The sequence below is a fragment of the Aythya ferina genome, assembly GCF_964211825.1.
Source record: "Aythya ferina genome assembly, chromosome: 3".
NCBI lineage: Eukaryota > Metazoa > Chordata > Aves > Anseriformes > Anatidae > Aythya > Aythya ferina.
Window position 1 is genome coordinate 120,096,061 of NC_140298.1, and position 24,283 is coordinate 120,120,343.

General features: G+C 61.5%; 2 protein-coding genes across 2 annotated transcripts; one reads left to right on the plus strand and one right to left on the minus strand.

Annotated features, from left to right (window-relative positions):
- Positions 1–4,424: 4,424 nt before the first annotated feature.
- On the minus strand, positions 4,425–15,016 carry EIF2B4 (eukaryotic translation initiation factor 2B subunit delta). The gene is made up of 13 exons (XM_084516057.1): positions 14,855–15,016; positions 14,686–14,729; positions 14,433–14,571; positions 13,827–14,036; positions 13,529–13,611; positions 13,210–13,301; positions 12,709–12,823; positions 12,293–12,369; positions 11,348–11,450; positions 10,194–10,321; positions 8,211–8,391; positions 7,930–8,110; positions 4,425–7,731 (listed from the first exon to the last, which is right to left on the minus strand). Exons 1-13 carry the CDS (start codon positions 14,877–14,879, stop codon positions 7,529–7,531), a joined length of 1,581 nt encoding a protein of 526 aa, XP_084372183.1. The 5' UTR covers positions 14,880–15,016; the 3' UTR covers positions 4,425–7,528.
- A 239-nt stretch (positions 15,017–15,255) lies between these two features.
- Positions 15,256–24,178, plus strand: SNX17 (sorting nexin 17). The gene is made up of 15 exons (XM_084516081.1): positions 15,256–15,458; positions 18,771–18,845; positions 19,266–19,383; positions 19,848–19,912; positions 20,043–20,153; positions 20,602–20,692; positions 20,881–20,968; positions 21,356–21,425; positions 21,544–21,636; positions 21,801–22,004; positions 22,301–22,423; positions 22,573–22,650; positions 22,833–22,907; positions 23,206–23,247; positions 23,342–24,178. The coding sequence occupies exons 1-15, from the start codon at positions 15,399–15,401 to the stop codon at positions 23,459–23,461; spliced, it is 1,413 nt and encodes a 470-aa protein (XP_084372207.1). The 5' UTR covers positions 15,256–15,398; the 3' UTR covers positions 23,462–24,178.
- Positions 24,179–24,283: the final 105 nt, after the last annotated feature.

Below are 24,283 nucleotides of genomic sequence, written 5' to 3' on the forward strand. Positions count from 1 at the left end.
TATTGAGATTTTTCCCACAGCAGTCCCAGTCATTCAAGGTGTAGAAGCCCCTAGGAGCGGCTGGCCCAGCCCTCAGCCCAGCAGTGATGAGCCCACCACTAAACCAGTTCCACACCAATCACAGAATCACAGAATTTTCTAGGTTGGAAGAGACCTCAAGGTCATCGAGTCCAACCTCCAACCTAACTCTAACAGCCCTCCACTAAACCATATCCCTAAGCTCTACATCTAAACGTCTTTTGAAGACTTCCAAGGATGGTGACTCCACCACTTCCCTGGGCAGCCTGTTCCAGTGCCTCACAACCCTTTCAGTGAAGAAGTTAAACCAACACGTTTCCTGCAGACCTCCAGGGATGGCGACTCGCCCCCTGCCCTGGGCAGCCCATTCCAGCACCGCACAGCCCCCTCAGTAAAGCAATGTCTCCTAATTTCCATCCTAAACCTCTCCTGGTGCAACTTGAGGCCATTTCCTCTCATCTCATCACTTGGTGCTTGGGAGAAGAGCCCGATCCCCACCTCACTACAGCCTCCTGTAAGGTAATTGTAAAGTGCAGTAAGGTTCCCCCTGAGCCTCTTCCTCTGCAACCCCAGCTCCCTCAGCCGCCCCTCACAGGCCTTGTGCTCCAGGCCCTTCCCCAGCTTTGTAGCCCTGCTCTGGCCACGCTCCAGGGCCTCGATGTCCTGCTGGGAGTGAGGGGCCCAAAGCTGAACCCAGCACTCGAGGTGTGGCCTCCCCAGAGCAGAGCCCAGGGGGACGATCTCCTCCCTGGCCCTGCTGGCTGCACTGCTCCTGACACAGCCAGGATGCCCTTGGCCTTCTTGGCCCCCTGGGCACGCTGCCGGCTCGTGTTCAGCCATCTTCAACCAATACCACCAGTTCTCCTTCCACCGGCAACTCTCCGGTCACTCTGTAGTGTTGCATGGGGTTGTTGTGCCCCATGTGCAGGGCCCGGCACTCGGCCTTGGTGAACTTCGTGCAGTTGGCCTCAGCCTCTCCAGATCCCTCTGCAGAGCTCTCCTCCCCTCGAACAGATCGGCATTTGTGCCTAACTTGGTGTCGTCTGCAAACTTACCGAGGGCGCACTCGATCCCCTCGTCCGGACCATTGCTGAAGATACCGAACTGCCCCCAGCACCGAGCCCTGGGGGGGCCACCAGTGACCGGCCTCCAGCTGGATTTACCTGCACTCACCACGACTCTTTGGGCCCGGCCCGTTGGTTACCCAGAGGGGCGCACGCCCGAGCACACAAGGAGTCACCGGCACCCCCTGCACCACCTCCTGGGAGCGGGGCTGTGGCGTGCGGGAAGGACTCGTCACTGACGGCCCCATCACAAAGCCGGGGGCTGGGGTCTGCCTGGGCAAGCGCCTGCAGGGACGCTCTCGCAGAGGCTCACGCAGAGCAGCTCCCTTTGGGTGCACAGCGAGCTGCTTTGGGCGTCTCTGCCACAAACACGGGACGGGCGCAGGCGTGGCGCTTCCTTGCCGATGGCCAGCTGAATCCTGCCCGCCTGGTCCTCCTCCTCAGGAGAACAGGGGGAGAACACGATGGAAAAACTCTCGCAGGTCGAGTGATGTTGAGAGATTTATTGAAACAGCAAAAATCCCATGGCTTGCTGTAGCTGAGCAAACCAAGCTACCAGGGCAACTATGAGAAGTTCCCATGACAGTGTTCCCACATCGCCCAATTGAGGAATTCAGAAAAATATTGTTACCAGTAGCTGTCTTCAAGGACAAGGTCTATGTGACTGCTAATCACAAGGGGGTTGTTTTCTTGCAGGTGGGGTTGTTTTCTTCTAGTTGTTTGTCTGAGTGCTTTTGACCAATAATCTTGGGTGAAACACTGTCCGCCTCTGTTAAGTTCACTATAAAAGTTAGGCTATTCGGGCAATAAAACGGAGCATGATCTGACTCTACCGGGGTCTGTAGTGCTTTTGGCCGTGCTTCCTGCAACAGAGCGAGAACCCGGGGATCAGAGGATCACAGAATGGGGTTGGAAGGGACCTCAGCGACCACCCAGCCCCAGCCCCCTGCCACGGGCAGTACACCTCCCCGCAGCCCAGGTTGCCCCCAGCCCTGTGCAGCACGGAGAGGCCTTGGTCAAAGCCTGCATGGTTTGCTTAGAGACATGAACTGGCTGGGGGATGACCTGCTGGAGAGGAGCTCTGAGGAGAAGGACCTGGGGGTCCTGGTGGGTGACAGGTTGGCCATGAGCCAGCAGTGTGCCCTGGTGGCCAAGAAGGCCAAGGGGATCCTGGCATGCATTAAAAGGAGCGTGGCCAGCAGGTCAAGGGAGGTGATCCTCCCCCTCTACTCTGCCCTGGTCAGGCCTCACCTGGAGTACTGTGTCCAGTTCTGGGCTCCCCGGTACAAAACAGACAGGGATCTCCTGGAAAGAGTCCAGCGGAGGGCCACAAAGATGATACAGGGCCTGGAGCATCTTCCCTGTGAGGAAAGGCTGAGAGACCTGGGGCTGGTCAGCCTGGAGAAAAGAAGACCGAGAGGGGATCTCATAAATGTGTATAAATACGTGAGGTGTGGGAGACAGGGGGATGTGGCCGGCCTCTTTTCAGTGGTTTGTGGGGACAGGACAAGGGGCAATGGCCACAAGATAGAGCCCAGGCAGTTCCACACCAACATGCGAAGGAACTTCTTCACGGTGAGGGTGATGGAGCACTGGGACAGGCTGCCCAGGGAGGTTGTGGAGTCTCCTTCTCTGGAGATATTCAAGGCCCGTGTGGACGCCTCCCTGGGCAGCCTGCTCTGGGGAACTGCTTTGGCGGGGGGTTGGAGCCGATGGTCTCTGGGGGTCCCCGCCACCCCCTAGAGCTCTGTGACTCTGTGAGCCGCTGCTGCCGAGCTCCCCGTCAGGGGCGGTTCAGGCGAAGGAAAGGAGCAAAAGCCGGGCCAGGCCGTGCGGGAGCAGAGGCAGAAGGCGATTCCGGCCCCGGCCCCGGCCCCGTCCCCGTCCCGCCCCACGGCCCCGTGCTCCCCGCACCCCGGCTGTGCGGCACCTCCCGGGCTGGCTGCGGCCGGGAAAAGGCCCGCGGAGCTTCCCCTGCAGCGGCGCCCTGCGGGGCGGGGCCTGGAGGCGAGGTGGGCGTGTCCACGCAGATCGGGGGGCCGTGTCCATGCAGCCCGGAGGGGCGTGCCCATGCAGATCAGGAGGGCGTGTCCACGCAGAGCGGCGCCGCGCCGCATGCCGGGACCAAGCCCACGCCACGCGGGGCGCCCCTTGAGCCCCCCGTGGGCGCGGAGCGGGCTCGGGGCGTGGGCGCTCGTTGGGGCGAGGAGGGGCGTTTGGGAGGGCCCGGGGTGGGCTCGCGGGGCTGGTGTCCGTGTGCTGGGGGTGCGTGCGCTGTGGTGGGTGCGGGTGTTCGGGGAGGCGGGGGCATACTTACCTGGCAGGGGAGACACCATGATCAGGCAGGTGGTTTTCCCAGGGCGAGGCTCATCCCCTGCACTCCGGGTGTGCTGACCCCTGCGATTTCCCCAAATGCGGGAAACTCGACTGCATAATTTGTGGTAGTGGGGGACTGCGTTCGCGCTCTCCCCTGGTTCTGCGGTGCAAAGGCAGAGCTGGTACCCGGTGTAGCGGTGGGCGATGCACTGTCACAGTCGGTCGCCGTGGACGCGTGGGGCTCGGAGCGCGCTGCGTCCCATGGAGAGGCCCCGGTGGGCCGGAGCTGCAGAACGAAGAGAGGAGCCCACGCAGGAAGGAGCAGGGGGCTGGGGGGAGCTGCCGCCCGCGGGGGAACCGTGCTGGAGCCTGGAGCAGTTTGCTCCTGGGGGATGGACCCCGTGGGACGGAGCCGCGTGGGAGCAGTACTTGAAGAGCTGCTGCTGCCTGCGGGCAGCCCCCGCAGGCTCAGTTCGGGAAGGACGGCATCCCGCGGGAGGGACCCCACGCTTAAACCACGCTTCCTCTGCTGCTCCTGGGAGTCACGGCAGGGTCCATGGCTGCCTCCCGCCCCGCTTTGCGATGCACCAGCAGAAGAACAGCCGGGATCCTTCTGGATTCTTCTGGGACCCAGGATTAATCAAGCTTACAGGAATGAGAAGTGAAATCATCGAGGGGAAAAAAGAAAGCTAACAAGAAAAGGAAAAGTCAGTTCTCTGCTGCAGCTTGACGGGTAGGTGCTGCTGACTGATTCTTTAGGGCCCCTTTCTGAACACCACGGCGCACAACTTCTGGCTCCTGCCCCTTCCAGAACGTTCTTGCCCCACGGAGCTGCGCCGGGTCAGACCTCGTCTCCCCAGGCAGCCGGCGTTGGGGCAGCCCCGCAGCAGCACCGGGGGGGGGGTGTGGGTGCGCGGGCAGCTGGCGGCGGGAGAGGAGCCGAACCGCAGCCCCAGAAAACCGCCCGCGGAGAAGAAAGAAAGAAGAGGGAACGCCCCGCCACCAGCTCTGTCTTTGCACCGCAGAACCAGGGGAGAGCGCGAACGCAGTCCCCCACTACCACAAATTATGCAGTCGAGTTTCCCGCATTTGGGGAAATCGCAGGGGTCAGCACACCCGGAGTGCAGGGGATGAGCCTCGCCCTGGGAAAACCACCTGCCTGATCATGGTGTCTCCCCTGCCAGGTAAGTATGCCCCCGCCTCCCCGAACACCCGCACCCACCACAGCGCACGCACCCCCAGCACACGGACACCAGCCCCGCGAGCCCACCCCGGGCCCTCCCAAACGCCCCTCCCCGCCCCAACGAGCGCCCACGCCCCGAGCCCGCTCCGCGCCCACGGGGGGCTCAAGAGGCGCCCCGCGTGGCGTGGGCTTGGTCCCGGCATGCGGCACGGCCCCTGATCTGCATGGACACGCCCTCCTGATCTGCATGGACACGCCCCCTCCGGGGTACATGGACACGCCTCCTCCGAGCTGCACGGACACGCCCACCTCGCCTCCAGGCCCCGCCCCTCCCTGCTCCCCGCGGCCCCGCCCCCGGGCCCGAGCTCCCCGGGCCCGCCGGAGCCTGGCGCTGGGGCTTGCGGAGCCCAGCCCGGGAGCGGCCCGGTCCCCGTTGCCCCGGGCCGACACCGGCGTGCAGTTGGCTCTGGTTTTGCGCCAAGGAGATAGAGCTCGTCCTTTGAGGACGGGGCAGGATGAGCCAGGCCTTGGAGATGGCTCAAGGACGATTGACCGAGGAACTGCTGAGCGGGAAGCGCGGTCTGTGGACGTTCCTGAGGGACACGTCCCGCTGTTCCCTTGAGTACCTCACAGATCGACACCGCGTGAACAGCGGGCTGAAAACCAAAGGTCCGGAGTATTTGGAGGCGACTGGCTGCGAGCCGGCCCCGCTCCAACAGCAAAAATCGCACCCCGACGCTGGGAGACCCCGTCCCAACGAGGGACCCTGCCTCTCCGAGGACGCGCAGAGCGACTCTGTCGTGTCAGCAGCCTGCTATTAATGGAAGCGAGCGGAGGCCAGGGGATGGTGCGGACACGGAACGGTACCGATAAGGGAGTGTACGACGAGTGGCACGGAAAATCCTTACGCGTGCCGGCTCTGGGGGAAAGCCCCTGGTACCTGGGCTTGTGCAGTTCCGAAATAAGCAGCATTGCTGAAGAATGGCTCGAAGAGCGAGGGCACGGGTCCCTAGAGATAGAACAGGTTATTTGCACCTCGCCACCAGGACTGGCTGAGTAGCTCCAAGACGACGTCCAGCAGAGCGAAAAGAGACACGCACGGTCTGACACCTGCCCGTAAAGATGATGATGAATTACGGTCAGCAACCGCGCGAATATTTGCCTCCTCCTTCACACCAGGGCTGGCAGCCGCGCGGGCGCTGACACAATAGAAAAGTTGGCGTGCTGGACAGTGAAACGGTTCAACGCAACCACCGCCATCCTCTCTCCAGTGGTGGATGATACGGACAGGACAGTCTCCGACACTCGGTGTTGCAGAATCGGGCAGCCACTGACTTTTTGCTGCTGGCCCAAGGACGCGGTTGCGAGGACTTTGAAGGAACGTGCTCTTTTAATTTGTCAGATCACAGCGAGTCGATCCATAAAAGGTTGGATTGGCTAAAAGAACGTGTGCATGGAATACGAGGGAATGCTAACCCGTTTGATACCTGGTTGAAATCCCTGTTTGGCGAACCTTTCCCCTTGGCTTGTATCCCCCAGGGTTTGAGATTGCTGCTTATTGTACTGCTGATAATCGTTGTCAAAATAGCTTTTAGTTGTATTATGAAAGGGGTAACAAAAATGACGAATGGGGCCTTGCTCGTTGTCCTGGTTTCAGTTAGAACAGAGTGAATTTTCTTCCTTGTAGCTGGTGGAATGCTGTGTTTTGGCTTAGGATGAGAAGAGTGCTGATAGCACCCCACTGTTCTAATTGTTGCAGAGCAGTGCTTACACCAAGCCAAGGAATTTTTCAGCTTCTTGCTCTGTCCTGCCAGCGGGCAGGCTGGGGGTGCAACAGGAGCTGGGAGGGGACAGACCCAGGACAGCTGACCCAATCCGGCCAAAGGGGTATTCCATAGCATCTGACGTCATGCTGAACAATATATAGGGGTGGCTAGCTGGGGTGGGGGGCCGGACTGCTCGGGGATAGGCTGGGCATCGGTCAGCGGGTGGTGAGCAACTGCATTGTGCATCACTTGTTTGTACACATTATTATTAGTAGTAGTACTATTATCATCATTGTAGTATTATTGTTATTGTTGTTATTGTTATTGTTATTTTCCTGTCTTATTAAACTGTCTTTATCTCAACTCACGGGCTTCACTTTCCATTTCTCTCCCCCGTCCCAGAGAGGGAGGGGGGAGGGTGAGCGAACGGCTGCGTGGTGTTTAGCTGCCGGCCGGGTTAAACCACGGCACTTGTACAAAAAGAAAAAGGGGGAATTGTTGAAGAATGGCTCAAAGAGCAAGGGCACGCGTCCCTAGAGGAATTGTACAAGCGAGGCAAAGAAAATACAGAGCTTATAGCCACGGAGTAGGCCGGATGAGAAGCATTCTTGTGAAAATATGCAAGGAGCAGTCTGTCCCTGAGAGAGAGAGAGAAACAGGTGGATCTGAGGCCCGGGAAGGTAAGGGAGTAGCTTATGGGCTGTAACCGCAAGTAGGAGAAACAGTATTTTTTTTGCGACACTTTTAGGCTTAGCCAGTAGGATAGTGGCCAGTAGGCATAATTATAGCTGTGTGCATAAATACACGGGTATCTGCGCAATAAAGTTGAAGCTTGTGTCACCACCCGTATTGAGTCGATCACTTGCTTCCCCGCGCCGAAATCGGAGGGTCTCGCACTCGCAGCAGCATCGCGACCCAGCGCGTGGATCGGCTCACCCCACGCCGGGTGACAAATCCGAACTTTTTGTCGGACAACGGGGACGGGGAAGGCCCTTCCCGGCCGCAGCCTGGCGCGGGAGGAGGAGAGGGGCAAGGCTGAGCTGGGCAGAAGGACCGCATGCCCCAGGACAGTGCCGAGCCGAGCCCGGGATGACGCGGGGCGACGCGGCTTCTGCCGCACCACAGAGGTCAGACGCAGCGTTAACACGGGGCCTGCTTTATTAGGGTCCGTGCTGCCGCCCCTACTGCTGATCCACGTTCTTGACGCGCAGGACGACGGGCACCGAGGTGCAGGGGATCATGCCCAGGTCTGTGATGACCAGATCCACCAGGTCGGGCGGTGTCACGTCGTAGACCAGGTTGAGGAGGCGCAAGGACTTGTTCTCTGACCAGCCGCCCAGCTGGGCCTGCCCCTTGCGGAGCACGATCAGGTCGTCGGGGTCATCTGCGGGGAGAGGAGACGCTGCGGGATCGGCGGCAGGGACCGCGCTGCCGCCCACAGCCCCCCGCATCTGCCCCTCCCGGGCCGGGGTCCCCCTCGTTCAGGGAGAGGAACGAGGGGACGGTTCAGCAAGTCCTGTCCTGGCCAGCAGCAGGAGCAGGGAGCAGATCCCGGGCGGGAAGAAGGGGACAGAAACCATACCCAGCTCGTTGGAGACAAAGGAGTCTGTCTGCACCCGCTCGCAGAACTTGTAGGTCTCGCAGCACACCAGCACGGGCACATTGTAAGCCTTGGAGACCAGCGCTATCTGGGATGTCCCCACCCGGGACATGACTGAGCCGTTGGCCAGCAGCGCATGGGCTCCTAGCAGCACTTTGGACACCTGTTGGAGAAGCGCAGGCATGTGTCAGTATCTTCTGTCATGCTTCAGTCTCATCCCTGGCCTGCCACCACCCTCAGCACGGCCCCGCTTCACTCCTCACCTCAGGCAGCACATAGGAAATGGCGTTGATCATCACATAGGTGCAGTGAATGCCCTTGCGCACCAGCCGGCGCAGCGTCTCCCGGCCCTCCAGCCGCGGCCGGCTGTCCACCACGATCACACGGAAAGCGCGGCCCTTCTGCATGTGGGCATCACACAGCGTGCGGTTCACCAGGGACGAGCTGGCAGACACTGGTCAAGGGGCTGCTCTGGGCAGGCCGAGCTTTCCCCGACCCGCGTTGCTGCCCCAGCCCACCCACGCCGAGGTTGCTTGCTGATGGCATCGCCCCAAAATGCAGCCAAGAGGCCCAAAATGTCCCTTGGCACTGGCTGCAGTGTGGTACTCATCAGGTGCCAGCTGGGCAAGAGTTCCGCGTTAGCACGGGGTCTTGCCCAGGGGACAGCCCTACCTAAACATGTCTGACTCCCAGGGCTGGCTGTAGCAGAGTGGGTGCTGCCACACAGGCCTCCAGGCACATCCTGCCCAAAGGAATCCCAGGAGGCGTCTGTGTTACTTGGGGCAAGAGTTGGAATCCCACCAAGTACCTGATGGGCGGGCACTGCCTAGAGATAAGTCTGGGCAGAGCTGCAGCCTGCCCTCACCATTATCAGTCCCATCCTTCCAGGCACCACCTCACTACACTCCTCGGGCCCCCTCCCTGTCTTCGCACAGAAAATCACCCCCATGTCTCAGTGCTCTTTGGAAGCAGTGCTGACCTCCCCCTGTCCACAACCACAACAAATGGCTCCCCCTCCAAACCCTCTCCAAATGTCCTTCTCGTTATGCACCAGGCCTGTGCTGGAGCCTCCCTCTGCTCCTTCATCTGCCAATCGCCCAGGAAGCACAAACAGACTCTTTTGCCACAGCAGCATCTAGTTCCCTTTTCCTCTTTTACTTTCCAGGACATACTCCCCCTAAGGAGGAACAAGCTTCCTTATTTCTGCTTCCTGACACATGACTTTGCTGCAGTCTGTTTAAAATGCCAGTAAACAGCCGAGGCTGCTCTGCAAATGCTCTGTATTTAAGAAATGGCAAATCTGGGTTTCTTGAAACATTTCAATCTAGACATACATGTATGCAAGCAGAGGACAGTGCTGAGCCCTGAACAAGAACAGCAAAGGCTCATTAGCGAGCCTTCTATAGGCTTTGCTGATGGCAACGGTTTTAGGCCTGCTGCCAGGTAAGGTGTTGTCAACTGCTACAGGTCTGGAGGTCTGGGAGTTTGGTTTACTCAAAATGGAAAGCAGCACAAACCTGAGCATTCACAAGCTGCGTTCTTATTCATTCGCACAGCTACGTTCATCAGTACAGACTGGGATTAGGCTCTGTGATCAGACCTTCCTCTTTGCCCCTCTAATGAGTCTGAGAGTTCCCTCCCTCCCAGCACACAGGGAAGTCAGAACAAGGTCAGCAGAGCGCCCTCCCCAGCGGGGCCCTTCAGGGATGCCTGCTCGCAGCCTCACCAGCCAACACAGCCCACTGAGCTCTGCTGGCATGGTCTGGTGTTTGCCCCAGCTGCCGCCAGGCAGCAAGTGCTTCGGCACTGCCTCCTGACGCCAGCTCATCAACCTGCCCGTCTTCCAGGATGGGACAAGTCCCAGCTAGTGCTTTGGAAAAAGCAGAGCGCTCAGCAATATTCTCTCATCCAGTTAGTGAGGGCTGATCCCAGGGCCATGCTGTGCTTCAACCCAACACCCTCACATATCCTTTGTTCTATCCCACCGGTCGTGAACTTCTCCCTTGTGTGTGCTCCCCACCACAGCTGAGTTCTGACCAACACCCCTTGACTACCCACTCCCTGATTATTTCTTGGTGCTGCCCCTATTTTCCCCTCAGCAAAAGAAGACCTAGAACCACAAACCCTCCCTACCTCTTGGACAATGCTGAAATTCTCCCACCACTGAAAAATTGCAAGAGCTTCCTATGTTAATTCCACTGCTCTGTCTCTATCTTCCACCCCGTGGCCTGGCTGCCCCTTCTTACCATCCGTACACCAGGATGACATCGTGGTCATTTATCTTCTCAAAGGCAGATTTTGAAATGGCTTCAGCTGCCAAAACAATTTTCTCCCGCAGATAGTTGTCAATAGTGCTCTGCAGCTTCTCCTTTGCCTGGGGAGACAGTACCATCACATACAGCATGGCCTGGCCACGCTGCAGCCGCTTGGCTGTCCTTTGCCACCTGGGAGGACAGTGGGCTCAGCAGTCTGCAAGCGGAGAGCCCCATCCTGCTCCCAGCCTGTTTGCTGAACGGCACCTTCCCGCAGTAAGGGCTCTGTGGGGCACATGGGGCCTGCTCCTGCTCCAGTGCGAGCTCACTAGCACACCACAGTACCTCACTGTAACATCAGGACTTCCCCTGCATCTCCCAGGTCAGTCACTCTGGTCATCCACCCCACGGAGATTTTACTGCCCAGATCTCACCAGCCTGACTTCTCGCAGCCGGTTGGCCACACTGTCACGTAGGTGGACAGCTCCTCATGTACAGCCACCACCCTGCCCCTGCTCCACAGCCAAGAGGTTCCTGCAGAGCCTTTTGCGCTGGATGGAGCTGAGCATTGAAAAACACTTTCTTCCTCATCCGTGACATTACTGATGCTGCCAAACAATGCTCAGACTGTGCTGGTGGGCAAGGACAGCTCATGGTGCCCACGTGCTGCAGCCTTTGTGGCCTCCCTGTGGTGGACAGCGCCAGCTGGACCAGTCTGGGAGGCCTCCAGCCCTCCAAGAGTCATTCCTTGCTGCAATAGGCGCAATGCTGGTTGCCAGCCAGGCCTGTGGTGGAGCACTGTGCTCACTGTGACCACGTGCTTCTCCTGCTGCAGCTTCCCATTTTACATCCCTGGTCCTGATGGGCTCCAGTCCCACCAGCCTACAGATGTTTGGTGTTCGCTGTGGTGCACCCCAGCCCCTTTGGAACCTGCTGGACTGTGCTTGCAGGCAGAGGGGGAGCAGGTCTGGCTGCAGTCCCTTCTCAGGCTGTGGCTGGTGACACTCATGGCCAGTAGCCTTCTGGATTCTCTGCAGCACTGTTTGCATCCTGTCACCTCCCCCTGCTTGAACTGCGACAGGGCTGTGCCTCCGCCCTGGGCTTACAGCCAGAGGGCTGGACCCTGCTGCTTATGTGTGGTCACTCACCTCCTCCTCTCTCAGGGTGTCAGGTAGGCACGAAATCTCCTTCTTGAGGAACTTAATGGCATTGCCCATGCTGACTGAGAGGGGCCGGCATTGGTTCAGGAAGCTGTAGAGAGAATCATAGAATCATAGAATGGCCTGTGTTGAAAAGGACCTTAAAGATCATCTACTTTCAACCCCCCTGCTCTGGGCAGGGTTGTCAACCACTAGAGCAGGCTGCCCAGAGCCACATCCAGCCTGGCCTTGAATGCCTCCATGGATGGGGCATCCAAAACCTCCCTAGACTACCTGTTCCAGTGCCTCACCACCCTCTGAGTGAACAATGTTCTCTTAATTTCCAACCCAAATTTCCCCTTAGTTTAAAACCATTGTCCTATCACTACCAACACATGTAAACAGGCATTCCCCCTCCTGTTTATATGCTCCCTTGAACTACTAGAAGGCCGCAATGAGGTCTCCCCGGAGTCTTCTCTTCTCCAAGCTAAACAAGCCCAATTCCCTCAACCTTTCTGTGTAGGAGGTGCTCCAGCCCTCTGATCATCTTAGTAGCCCTCCTCTGGACCTGTTCCAAGAGCTCCACATCCTTCTTGTGCTGGGGGCCCCAGGCCTGCACGCAGTATTCCAGTTGGGGTCTCACTAGAGCAGAGGGGGACAATCACCTCCTTCTCCCTGCTGGCCACCCCTTTTTTAATGCAGCCCAGGACATAGTTGGCCTTCTGGGTTGCAAGAGAGGAAATGTACTTAGCTTACTTAGCTTCAGGGTAGCTTGGAGGACAATGATGGTGAGAGGGAGGATACAGCTGGGCTGGGGATGGCAGCCAGAGAGGCAGAACCAGAGCCCCAGGAAAGCCAAACAAAGCTTGGGTAGAACAGCAACCTGGAGAGATGTCTGATGGACCACACTCAGTGGAGCTTCAGTCCCTCTGCCCTGGCACCGAGACCGCTCACCTGATGTGTGGCTTTAGCTTGGCCACCAGGTCCCGTGACAGCTCCTCGTTAGGGGGAGTGGAGTAATCTCGAATCAGCTGAAACAGTAAGAAAGAATCTGAGTTCAGTGCACCCGCCCCTTCTGGCCAGGCACTGCATGTGCCCAGCCTCTCTGAGGAGGCTGCAGACCAGGCACAAGTGTGTACTGTGCAGCTTGGCACACTTTTACGGGGCGACAAAGGATGCTCCAGGAACTCAAATCTGCAACAGCTGCAGCACCAGAACAGGAGCCTGGCAGCATGGATGCCCCAGGCCAAAAGGAAGAGGTCTGAAGAGGACTGAGCACAGTCATAGCCCCAACAGCTGGGGAATAGGAAGAGATGCCTGCAGCTGGTGCAATGCCCCTGCTGCCTGGTGGGCATGGGGCTCTGACATACCTGTTTGAAGACTTCCAGCAGGGCAATGCAACGGGCATTGGAACCATTGATGATACCCTGGGAGTACTGGAGGCCAAGGCGCACCACAGCTGGGTGAATTACCGTGGAGGGGATGCTGCAGGACAAAGGTGAGAACTGTCAGCTCTGGTACTCTACAGCCCAGGGAAGGCTAACCCATGGCCAGACCTCTCCCCAAGCAATCCAAGGGATGCCCCAAGAAGAGATCTGTCAGCCCAGCCCTGCTTGCTCTGTGACCTGAGACATCAGGCCAGCCCCACTGCCCCTGTTCCACTGCCCCACACTCCCTGAGGACAGCGCTCTTCCTCTCACAGGCAGGACATCAGCTGCCCCTGCTGCCACTCCTCACTGCAGGTGAAGGGGCCGCCCCCATCCACGCCACATGCAGAACAAGGACACCCATTCCCCAGGGCCATTTTGCAGACAAGCTGGATGAAGCACAGCCAAGTGGTTGCCAGGGGCCTGGGCTGGGGAGGTACATACCTCATCTGCTGCGTCAGCGGCTTCTTCCGGCTGTACTGGTGCAAATGGGAGAACAGGTTGACCTTGGTGCCATAGTCCTGCCTCAGAGGTACCTGTCACCAAACAGCGCTGACGATTACTTACTTGTTCAAGGCTGCCATACAGCCCTGCTCACTCCAGAACCACCGATCACACCCAGTGCTTATTGGCAGCAGAGGTTTCCTCTGCCCAGCAGAGACCAAGTCCTACTCCCCACCATGCATGAACCTGACCCGCACCACATAAACCTGCAGCACGACTGCCCTGTAGCATGCAGCCTGTTATCCAGCCCTCCTCCTACCTGCTGACGCTCCAGCTTCTTGGCTAGTTTCCTCAGGGCAGCAGGGTCATCCACCTGCACGTGCTCTGGCAGCCGCTTCACCACTGTGAGAACGATGAAGAGGGTGGCGTGAAGCAGTACCACCCTGGTGCAGCCCCCAGCTCAGCCGTGCTGCCCCAACACTCAGGAAATGAAGGGTTCCAAGGAAAGGGACAATGGGAACGGCACAAGGATCAGACAGGCACATTCTGCAGGACCCCGGCCCACTCCCTCCCTGCTCACCCACCTGCCCTCTGCACCCCAGCCGTGACATCTTTACCTGTTGGGGGCTCAGTGGGGGTCAGCCTGGGCTTGGCTGGTGTGGCTGCCTGGCCCAGCTCTGCTTTCTTGGCCTGCTTCTGGGCGCGCTCAGCCTCCTGCTTGGCCCGGCGCTCCGCTCGCAGCTCTGCTTTGCTCTTGCCCCCCGTGGGCTTCTCACCATCGTTGGGGCCATCGGCCAAGGTTGGTGAGGACGAGGGGTGAGGAGTGACTGCAGGAGACAGAAGGGGGAAGTCTGCGCCCAGCCTCCGTCACTGGGGGATGCAGCCCCGCACGTGGGGCAGCCCGCGGTGGGGAGACTCCTCTGCGCAGGGGCCTGCCTTTGGGGGTGTGAGGGAATAAACCCCGTGTTCTCCAGCACCTCCCTGTCCCCACACAACGACACGGGGACCATCAGGCCAGCCCTGCTGCCAGGCCAGCGGCCCCTCCGTAACCCCGACCCTGCACGGCTGCGGACACTGCTGTAGGAGCGAGCAAGGAGAGCTCCAGCCCGCAGCGCGGTGAGTGCCGGCGGTGCTGCGATGGCCGCCCCTGCCCGGGGACGCTCCCGGCCCGGGCTCGGGGTGCCCGGGGCTGGACCCGCGGGGGGTGGGGGGGGGGCACTCACCGCGGGGCTGCCCGGGCTCGGGCGCCGCTCCCTGCTCGGGGGGCTCCGCCGCCGGCCCCTTCTCGCTCCTCTTCTTCTTCTTCTGCTGCTTCTTCTCCTTGCGCAGCTGCAGCTTCTCCTCGCGGGACAGCTCCGGGACCTGCGGGCACACACTGATGGGCCCGGCCCCGCACCGAGCCCCGGCCCCGGCCCCGCACCGAGCCCCGGCCCCGGCCCCGCACCGACCCCCAGCCCCGGCCCCGGCCCCGCTCACCTGCGCTGCGCCCGGCCCCGGCGCGGCAGCCTCGGAGCCCGCACCTGGAACGAGAGGAGCGTGAGAGGGGCCCCGGCGGCGGGGCAGAGGCCGGGGGGGGCCGCGAGGCGCGGGGCCCGTCCCGCAGCCGCCGCCGGGGGGCCCGGTCCCGCCGCAGCCCCGCGCTCACCGCCCGGCGCCGCCCGCTCCGCCATGGCGCCCGCCCGCAGCGCCCCCCGCCGGCCGGAGGGCGCCGCCGCTCCCCGCCCGCCCGTGACGTCACGGCCCGACGCGTGACGCGCGGTGACGCCACGCGGGGCCCGAGCCCGGGGCCGCGCCCCCCCCCACCCCCCCCCCCGGCGGGGACTCCGGGGCCGGGCCCGCGGGGGCGGCCGAGGGGCGGCGGGACCGGGGGGGCGGCGCCGGGAGCCCCGGAGGCGGGGGAGTCAGCGGGGCCCGGGGGCGGCCCAGGCACCGCCGGGTGGCAGCCGCCGTGCGAGGGCCGCGCCGGCCCCGCCGGGTGCCCCCCCCCCTCCGTCCCCCCCGGGCCCGGGGGCGCTGTAGCGGGGCGGGGCGGGGCGGGGCGGGCCGGCCCCGGCGGGCGGTTCTCGGCCGCGCCATCGCGCGGGCCCCGCGGGGCGGCGCCGCGGAGCGCCCGGCCCGAGATGGCGGCGCGCGGCCGGTAGCGGCGGGCGCGCGACCCCGCCCGGTCCCGGTCCCGGCCCGGCCCCGCCATGCACTTCTCCATCCCCGAGACCGAGACCCGCGCCGGCGACGGCGGCGCCGCCTACGTGGTGAGCGGGGCCGCGGGGCGGCGCGGGGCGGGCCCCCCGCCCGGTTCCGGCAGCGCCCCGGCGGGGACGGCGGGCGGCTGGGGACCGGGACCGGGACCGGGACCGGGACCGGGGCCGCCGCAGCCCCCCCCCCCCCAACCGCCCCCTCCCGAGCCGGCCGGGCCGGGCCGCTGCTGCCAACCGCGGGGGGGGCGGTGCCGCCCGGCGCTCCCCGGCCGCGCTCGGCCCCTTCCCGGGGGGAGCCGGGCCGGGCCCCCGGGGCGCTCCGGCGGTGCCCGGGCCTTCCCCGTCGCCCGTGCGGGCGGCTGGCCCCGTGCCCTGCGGGGGGCTCGGTGCGGCGGGGGGGGGGGGAGGCGCTGCCCGTGCCCGTGCCCGTGCCCGCGGCGCAGCCCGGCCCCGGCCCCGCTTCCTGTTTTGCTCCGTGCGCCGTGAACGCGCCCGGCCCCGCGGCTGCTCCGGGAGCGCGACCCTGGGGGTCCGGGGGGGGCCGCCCCCAGGCGGGGGCCGTGGCAGCGCCCCCGGCAGCACCCGGGTGCCCGGGGCCCCCCCCGCGGCTCGGCGGAGAGCAGCGAGTGCAGGACCCCGTGTCCGGTGCTTCCCCCCCACCCCGATCGCATCCTGGCTGTCCTCGGGCCGCGGGGTCCCTTCCTGCCCCAGCGCAGGCCCTGCCCGGAGCCCCGTGCCGCAGACAGCCCCCGGCTCCTGCTCCGCCTTGGCGAGAGGTCCCGCTCCGGGGGGGTCTCTGCAGGCGTCCCAGCAACACGAGGCGGCCCGCCTGGGGACGCGGGCAGTCATGAGCCGCAGGAAGGGCTGGGGGGGACCTGGACAAGAGTGAGCACTGGCGTCTGCGGCTGCACAAAGGTCGCAGGAGCAAGATGCACGGGTGTTAGGCCCATGGACTTTGCCCTCAGGTGCTGTGATGACTCCTTAGGCAGGCAAAGACCTCGTCTCCTGCATCAGCAGATTGATCATTGAGTCTGGGCAGGAGCTGGTGGACCCCCAGAGAGCCCTGCTGGCACAGGTCCCACCAGGTGATGCTGATACCACCCAGCATCAGCCACGGTCTCCGAGCCCTCTGCAGAGACCTGGCCTGAGGAACAGGGCTGTGGCATTCGTGTCAGAAGGTGTTATAAGGAAGCCAACATGAGCTGCAGCAAGTGCAGAGCTGCTGTGTCCTGGAGAAGCGCCTCCACTGACCTCGGGCAGCCCTGGCTTTCCGCTGGGCTGGTGCTCTCTGGGGTGGAACTGCTGCAGAGGTGTGCCAGCCTCTGTCCTGGGCTAGGGGCAGGAGGTGTTACAGAATCAGAGAGTGGCTTGGGTTGGAAGGGACCTCACCCAGTGCCACCCCCTGCCATGGGCACGACCCCTGCCCCCAGCCTAGGCTGCCCCCAGCCCCATCCAGCCTGGCCTTGGGCACTGCCAGGGATGGGGCACCCACAGCTCCTGGGGCAGCCTGTGCCAGGGCCTCGCTGCCCTCAGAGGGAAGAATTTCCTTCTAATGTTTAACCTAAATCTTCCCTCTTCTAATTTAAAACTGTTACCCCTTGTCCAATCACTATCTGCCTGTGTAAAAAGTCACTCTCCATCTTTTTTATAAGCCTCCTTTAAGTACTGAAAGGCTACAATGAGGTCTCCCCAGAGCCTTTTCTTCTCCAGACTGAACATTCCCAGCGCTCTCAGCCTTTCTTCCTAGGAGAGGGGCTCCAGCCCTCTGATTATCTTCATGACCCTCCTCTGGACCCACTCCAACAGGTCCAAGCCTTTCTTGTGCCACGAGCAGGAATTACTGAATTTACAGCAGCATGTCCTGCTGGCAGCTGTACACCAAACTTTCAGTTTTCAAACAGCCAGTGCCCCCGTAGTGCTGTGGCAGGCAGCACACAAGGAAGGAGCCCCCTGCCCCGTGGTGAGGGCTGGCCTTGGCCACGCACCCCCAGGAAGCAGTGCAGTGAGCCTGGGCCAACGGCCCCTGGTGGTGGCAGTGTCCTGGCCGTGTGGCATTCGCTTTCTGCTGTCATGTTGCTGAGCTCACCTCCTTCAGATGGCTTGTGGGAGCGTGGAAAACAGAAGTAACCTCCTGCCTCTTCTTGCTGCTGAGAGAGGGAAGGGCCTGCTGCCTGGGGACACCCATGTCTGTGGGGCTGCCTGGTGGCTCCATGCTCTCCCTGTGGTTGGACAGATGCAGGGTTGCACACTCCTGGTGTCAGGCAGACACATCCCTTGAATGCTCTTGCGCTCCTTTAGTTTTGACTACATTTACCAAGCTGCATGTCTGTGCTGTCACTGACATATCTTTTGAGGAGCAGTGACACAGGAGCCCTTCAGTGCCTTTACTGTACTTACCTGTGCAAGTTCTGGGAGCTTGTCTGATCCTGTCCTTGCTGATGTGCAGTCCTTGACTGCTGGCAGCAGCCTCTCCTGGTCCTGGATGTGCTGGAGACGCTGTAAGAGAGTGTGCCCGGGGCCTGCTTATTGCGTGCATCAGCATGGTTCAGGGGTGCACGGGGCTGCTCATACCCCCATCCAGGCTGCCCGTGAGAGCTGGGCAAGTCCTGGGCCCTTCAGGGGAAAGATGCCTGAGAGGCAGAGAAAAGTGCTTGTTGGGCAGTGCCTGGAGAAGGTTGAGTGCTGGTCAGCATGGTGTGGGAGCCTGGCTGGCTGTCAGCGTTGGTGCCTGGGCTAGGTCAGGGCCTGCAAGACTAACTTGTCCCTCACAGCGGTGCTGGGCCCGGCGTGGGGTGTGTCTGGGGATGTCTGGGCCTGGCTCTTCTTGCGTCAGGGCTGAGCTGCCCCGCTGGGTCTGGCTGGAAGTCCCTGCCACCCATTTCCCGAGCGCCTGTTGGAACCCTGTCCAGGGCAGCACAAGGCCGGGCTGCAGAACTTCACAGTGCCTGTCTGCAAAGCGGAGTCGTCGTGGCTGTGCCTGGCCTCCCTGGGGCTGCAGGCTCTCTGGGCCCCTCTGCAGTGAGTCCTTCAGCACTGACTCCGAGCCAGGAATGGCTGAGCCCTTCCAGACAGCATGTCCATGCCAACCTGCTGTGGTATCCTGTCTCTCTGGCCACTTGGGCTCTTTCTACATCCTTGAGGGTAGCAGAAAGGAGCCACTTGGTCTCTGGGGCTGGCGTTTATGCTGGTACCCCTGAGGGGAATCCCCCCTTTTTTGGTGTCCTTGGGAGTGTTGCCTCTTCCTGTACAGGTTCCTCTTTTTGGGAGGGGGGAGGGAGGAGGCTGTGTGCTTGGCAGATCCCAGGGCCCCTCCATCCCTACCATGAGATTGCAATCTTTGGTTTTGACCTGTGCCTCTCCCCGCAGGCCTACAACATCCATGTGAATGGGGTGTTGCACTGCCGAGTGCGCTACAGCCAGCTCCTGGGGCTGCACGAGCAGGTAGGGAGCCTTGGTGCTGCTGTGGGGCTGCCTGTGGGACTGCTCCGTGGTGCCCTGTGTCCCTGCAGGCAGGGTATCGGGTCCCACGGGGTTGGGGACAGGAATGTCTGGGTGCTGCAGGAAGGCAGCGCACGCTGCTGCAGAGCAGGGGTGCTGGGCTCTGTGCTGGCTGTGGGTGCACACATGCCGCCTGCTGTTGGCACAGGGTTGGCCAAGACACCGCTTTCTGTGCCCTGGCACTTGGCACAGGCTTCTGCTCACACTGTGACAGTCTGCCTTGACTCTTGCAAGTTGCTAGATGAGGAATGGGTGATGAGCTGCCTGCTCCCCTTGTCAGAGCCCTGGAAATCAGCCAGGTTTGGGGGCTGGGGCAGTCACCGTCTCCCTGGAGGCTCTCACAGCACTCCGCTCTCTTCCCAGCTAAGGAAGGAGTATGGCGCTAATGTAGTACCAGCCTTTCCCCCAAAGAAGATCTTCACGCTCACCCCAGCAGAGGTGGAGCAACGACGGGAACAACTGGAGAAATACATGCAGGCTGGTAAGCTGGGTCTGCCCCATGTGTACTGTGGCTCAGGACCTGCTTCCCTGGCTTGGCAGCTCAGGGCATGGTGGCACTGCCTGGATCGCTCCCTGTGGCCACCTGGGTCTGGCTTTGGCCTCTTCCAACCCACAGTGCTGAGCATGCTGCTGCCTGTCTTGGTGTTTGCAGCTGTGCAATGATAATAGCCAGCATTGTCCCCTGAATGTCAGCAAGCAAGAAGCAGTACCACTGGGGCTGCTTCTCGGTCTCCAGCCCCTTCCCTTTCCCTGCACTAGCAAAAGCGAAGACCTGCTGGAGCCTCTGTCTCCAGGGGATCCGTGGCTGTCCATGAGTGCTCCCTGCCCCCAGCGCACACTTAGTCTGGGTGCCATCGCTGAGGGACTGTAGAACAGATGGGAATTGGCACGGCTCCCTGCCCCTTTCTACCTAATGCCCGACTCCTTGCTTGTCTTCCACCCCAGTGCGGCAGGACCCGACGCTGGGAGTCAGTGAGACCTTCAACAGCTTTCTGCGCAAGGCCCAGCAGGTGAGGAGGGGGCTGCAGGGCGGCCCACGTGGGGTGTGCGGACTGCCCCGGCTGGGGTGGCTCATGGCAGTGCCCTCGGACCGGGGGCAGGGGTGGATGGGGCCAGGCTGCCAATCCTCTCTCTCTGCAGGAGACGCAGCAGATACCGACAGAGGAGGTGGTGCTGGAAGTGCTGCTCTCCAATGGCCAAAAGGTCAAGGTCACCATCCTCACCTCGGACCAGACGGAGGATGTCCTTGAGGTGCGGGAGATCTTGTGCCGGGCAGGACCAGCCCATCCTGCTGAGTCCCATGATTTTGCACATTTGCAGGAGGAGTCCCCTCAGCCCGGCAGGCCGTGAGGAAGCTCCCTTGCCCTTCCTGCCTTGTCCCTGCCCCAGAGCAGGGTTGTCCTCAGGGGGCTGAGGAGCAGCGGAGCTGAAAATTGTGTGCTGATGTCCTTATGTCCCTCCATGAGCCCACCTCAGTGTTGTGAGGCCCGCAGTTTGTTTTGCAGTGGTAGTGATCCCCTGGCCCCACCTGTCCATTTGCTCTCCCTGCCCTGTCCCCAGCTCAGCAGAGGTCCTGGCTCCCTTTGTAGGGAGTTCCCCTTAAAGTGTGTGGGCTGGATCTCACCATGGGGCTCTAGGGGGAGGACGCGGAGCTGCCGTCTCTTTGTGGGAAGTCATCACCTCCTGCTCTTGCTCTCAGGCTGTGGCCTCCAAGCTGGATCTGCCCGATGACCTGATCGGCTACTTCAGCCTCTTCCTGGTGAGAGAGACAAAGGATGGAGCTTTCTCCTGTGAGTAGAGCACGTTGCGGGAAGCCCCACAGGGGCTGCGTGGGCCATCTGCCCTTGGGGGGGGGGAGAGCAGCATCTTGCCCCAGAGCGAGAGTCCTGTGCCTGGAGCAGGTGGCCCTGTGCTGGGTGATGGGGGCCCTGGGGGCTCCCCCAGCACCAAGCTGCTGCTGAGCTGCTGTTCCCTGCAGTTGTACGGAAGCTTCAGGAGTTCGAGCTGCCGTATGTGTCTGTCACCAGCCTGCACAACTCTGAGTTCAGGATCATCCTGCGCAAGAGGTGAGCTGCAGGGCTGGCAGGGCAGCTGCCCCTGGGTGGTGGGGTGGTGTCCAGGGACTCCCTGCTCTGTGGAGAGACCCCCTCCCTTCTTGCCACTGTTGTCCCTCTGGTGCTTTGACCCCCAGGAGCATACCTGGGTGTCCCCATTGACACTGGGGAGGGGGGTGCCCTGCTGGGTTTGGCCCATTTCTGCTTTTCCCAGATGTGGCCCTGCCTGCCTGTGGCAGCTGATACAGAGGAGGAGGAGAGGAGGAACGTGGCAGCTGAAGGCTGCCTGAGGGAGCTGGCAGTGAGAGCCAGCCCAGCTCCTTGTCCCTGCGTGTGGGGCGGTGTTCTCATCACTGTTCGGAGCTGGGGAAGAAGCTGACTCATGCGCTTCCCTTTTAGCTACTGGGACTCCTCCTATGATGATGATGTAATGGAGCATCGTGTGGGGCTCAACTTGCTGTATGCACAGGTGAGGGTCAGTGTGGCCCAGCTGGGTGAGGAGGGGGGCGTTGCACCCCTCAGCTACAGCTCCTCGAGTCTCAGGTGGCCTTTGGTCCAGCTGCTCAGCAGCCTCTGCTTCTTTGTAGACGGTGTCAGACATCGAGCATGGATGGATCCTTGTCAACAAGGAACAGCACCGGCAGCTCAAGTCTCTGCAGGAAAAAGTCTCCAAGAAGGAGGTAGGGGAGGGCACGATGCTGTGGCTGGAGCAGTTCCAGGCTCTGGACTGGCTCTGCTCCCCCTTGTGAACCCGTGATGCTGAGTTTGGTGCCTGTTCCCCGACCAGCAGAAGCGCGGTGGGAGGGTGGCTGTCAGTGCTGACTTTCCCTGGCTCTGCCCACAGTTTATCCGCCTGGCGCAGACCCTGAAGTACTATGGCTATCTCAAGTTTGATCCCTGCGTCACAGACTTCCCTGAGAAGGGATGTCACGTCGTTGTCAGTGCTGGCAACAATGAGCTCAACTTCCAAGTGCGGCTGCCAAATGAGCAGATAAAGGAAGGCAGCTTCAAGGTCACGCGCATGCGGTGCTGGCGAGTCACATCCTCAGTGAGTGCTGCTTGGGGCTCTGGGTGGCCAGGAGGGCTGCTTGGGTCTGTCGGGACCCCGCTGTGCCGGGCTGCTCCAGCAGCTCTCCTGGCTGGAAGCCTGGGGAACGTCTCAGTGGTGGTTTGGGGCTGGGGGACTCATGGCATGAAGATGCGTGAGGGGAGCCACTGCTGACGGGAACTGACAGTGGTGAAAAACCAGCACGAGCTGTGCAGGGTGGCCAGGGCCAGCCCCTGCAGCTGGTTGCTGGCCAGTTTCCCTCTGGAAACGCCCAGCCTCGGCATCTGTCTGTGCAGGTGCCGATGAGCAACGGTCCTTCAGGGAGCAGCCCAGGAAAGTCAGAGGTGAAGCTGGAGCTGGCTTTTGAGTATCTCATGAGCAAGGACCGGCTGCAGTGGGTCACCATCACCAGTCCACAGGTAGGGCTGCCTGTACAGCAGTGGAAAAGGATGGGAGCAAGGGGGCAGCTACGAGGGAGAGGGCAGGACTGGGCTCAGTGTGGTGTCGGGAGGGCCATGAGGTGCATGAGGCCAGGCACTGCCAGCCTTGTGACACCTCTCCCTTACAGGCCATCATGCTGAGCATCTGCCTGCAGTCCATGGTGGATGAGCTGATGGTGAAAAAGTCTGGCGGCAGCATCCGCAAGGTAAGAGCTTGGTCTAGATGTTTGTCTCTGCAGCTCCCCATGTTGTCCCTGTTACTCCACGGGGTTTAGGCTTGGCCCTGCTTGCCCTCCTCAGGCAGGGGCCAGCTGAAAGATCCCCGGGGGGACAACTTCTGGAGCTGTCCATGGGGACCTGGCCACTAAGTTGAGCTTCTCCCCTGCAGATGTTTCGCCGGCGGGCAAATGGGGCCCTGCGACGCTCAGACAGTCAGCAAGCCGTGAAGTCTCCCCCGTTGCTGGTGAGCGGGACTGCTGCCGCAGTAGGGAAGATAAAAGCAAACACAGGCTTAGCTGGGTACCAGAGCTGGAGAGGCGCCACCAGCAGGGCTGTGCTGCCTTGCTCCTGTAGTCCTGGGAAAAGAAAGGGGTCCTGGGCCCGTCCCCAGGAGCCAGAGCCCCCAGGGAGGGAGGGGATCGGGGCTGGGCAGCCCCTGACCTCCTCTTGGGAGGGTTAACAGTGCCTGAGGGGCAGGGGGACAGAAGAGCAGTGGGAACGGGGGTGGCAGGTATCGTTGCCTGACCATGCTGTCCCTGCAGGACTCACCTGATGCCTCCCGGGAGCCAATGGCCAAACTCTCGGTGAGTTGTATGTGGGCACAGCGGGTGCCATCATCCCAAAACCAAGCCAGGGGAGAGTAGGGGTCCTCCCTAACACATCTTCCCCTTTCCGCAGAGCAAGCTCACCTCTGTCAGCCTGCGAGGGATCAGCCACTCCAGCTCTGCTAACGATGTGGGCGCTAACGACTTCCATGGCAATTATGCCTTTGAGGGCATCGGTGATGAAGATCTGTAGCCGCTCCCCCTTCCTAGGACAGCACTGGCCTGAGGGCCCAAGGGCCTTCGCTGAGGAATGTACGACCTGCAGACAGGTTGCAATCAACGTGCCTCTCACCTGCTACCATCCACCTTCCCTCGCTCCCCAAGGGCTGGGGATTGCATCCCAAACCCACCATTGCCTTCAGGCTGGGGGCAGCTGAGCTCCTCCTGCTGCTGGCTTCCCGCAGGGGCAGCCTGTGCTGGTGCCCAGCTGGGCGAGGGCTCGTTCCCAGAGCGGCACCAGCCTCACCCGAGCAGCACGCCCAGGCTGAGCCCTGGAGCGGGTGTCGTGGAGCCTGGCCCCAGCTCCAGAGGGGCAGAGCCGCCCTCTTCTCCCATCCTGGGAGTACCTGGGCCCGTGCCAGGCCTGGCCGGCTGCACCAGTGGGAGCAAGCAGCTACGTGGGAGGGTGGCTGCCCTGGGGGGTGGTGGCAGCAGCCCGGTGGCACCGAGCGGCCCTTGTGAGGCTCCATAATGCCAAATTAGCATTTAGGTTTCTGCTCTGAGACAGACTGCAGTAAACTGTCTCCGGTGGGGCTCTGCGCAGAGCCCTGTCTCTAACCCGCTCATAGGCTCCAGTGTAATCTAGGCTTGTAACCACGTATCTTTTGCTGCTCCGACCGACCAGAGCATTAATGGACAGTAACCAATGTTTACATACTGCAATGATGATTAAAATGGATCCTGATTGGTATTGGGCTGTCTGTTGTGGGGGTGGCAGCTGGCCCTCCCCTCCCACCTCGGCAGCCCCCCCGTCTGTTCTCTTCTCAAGCAGAACAAGGTCCCTATGGAGAATACC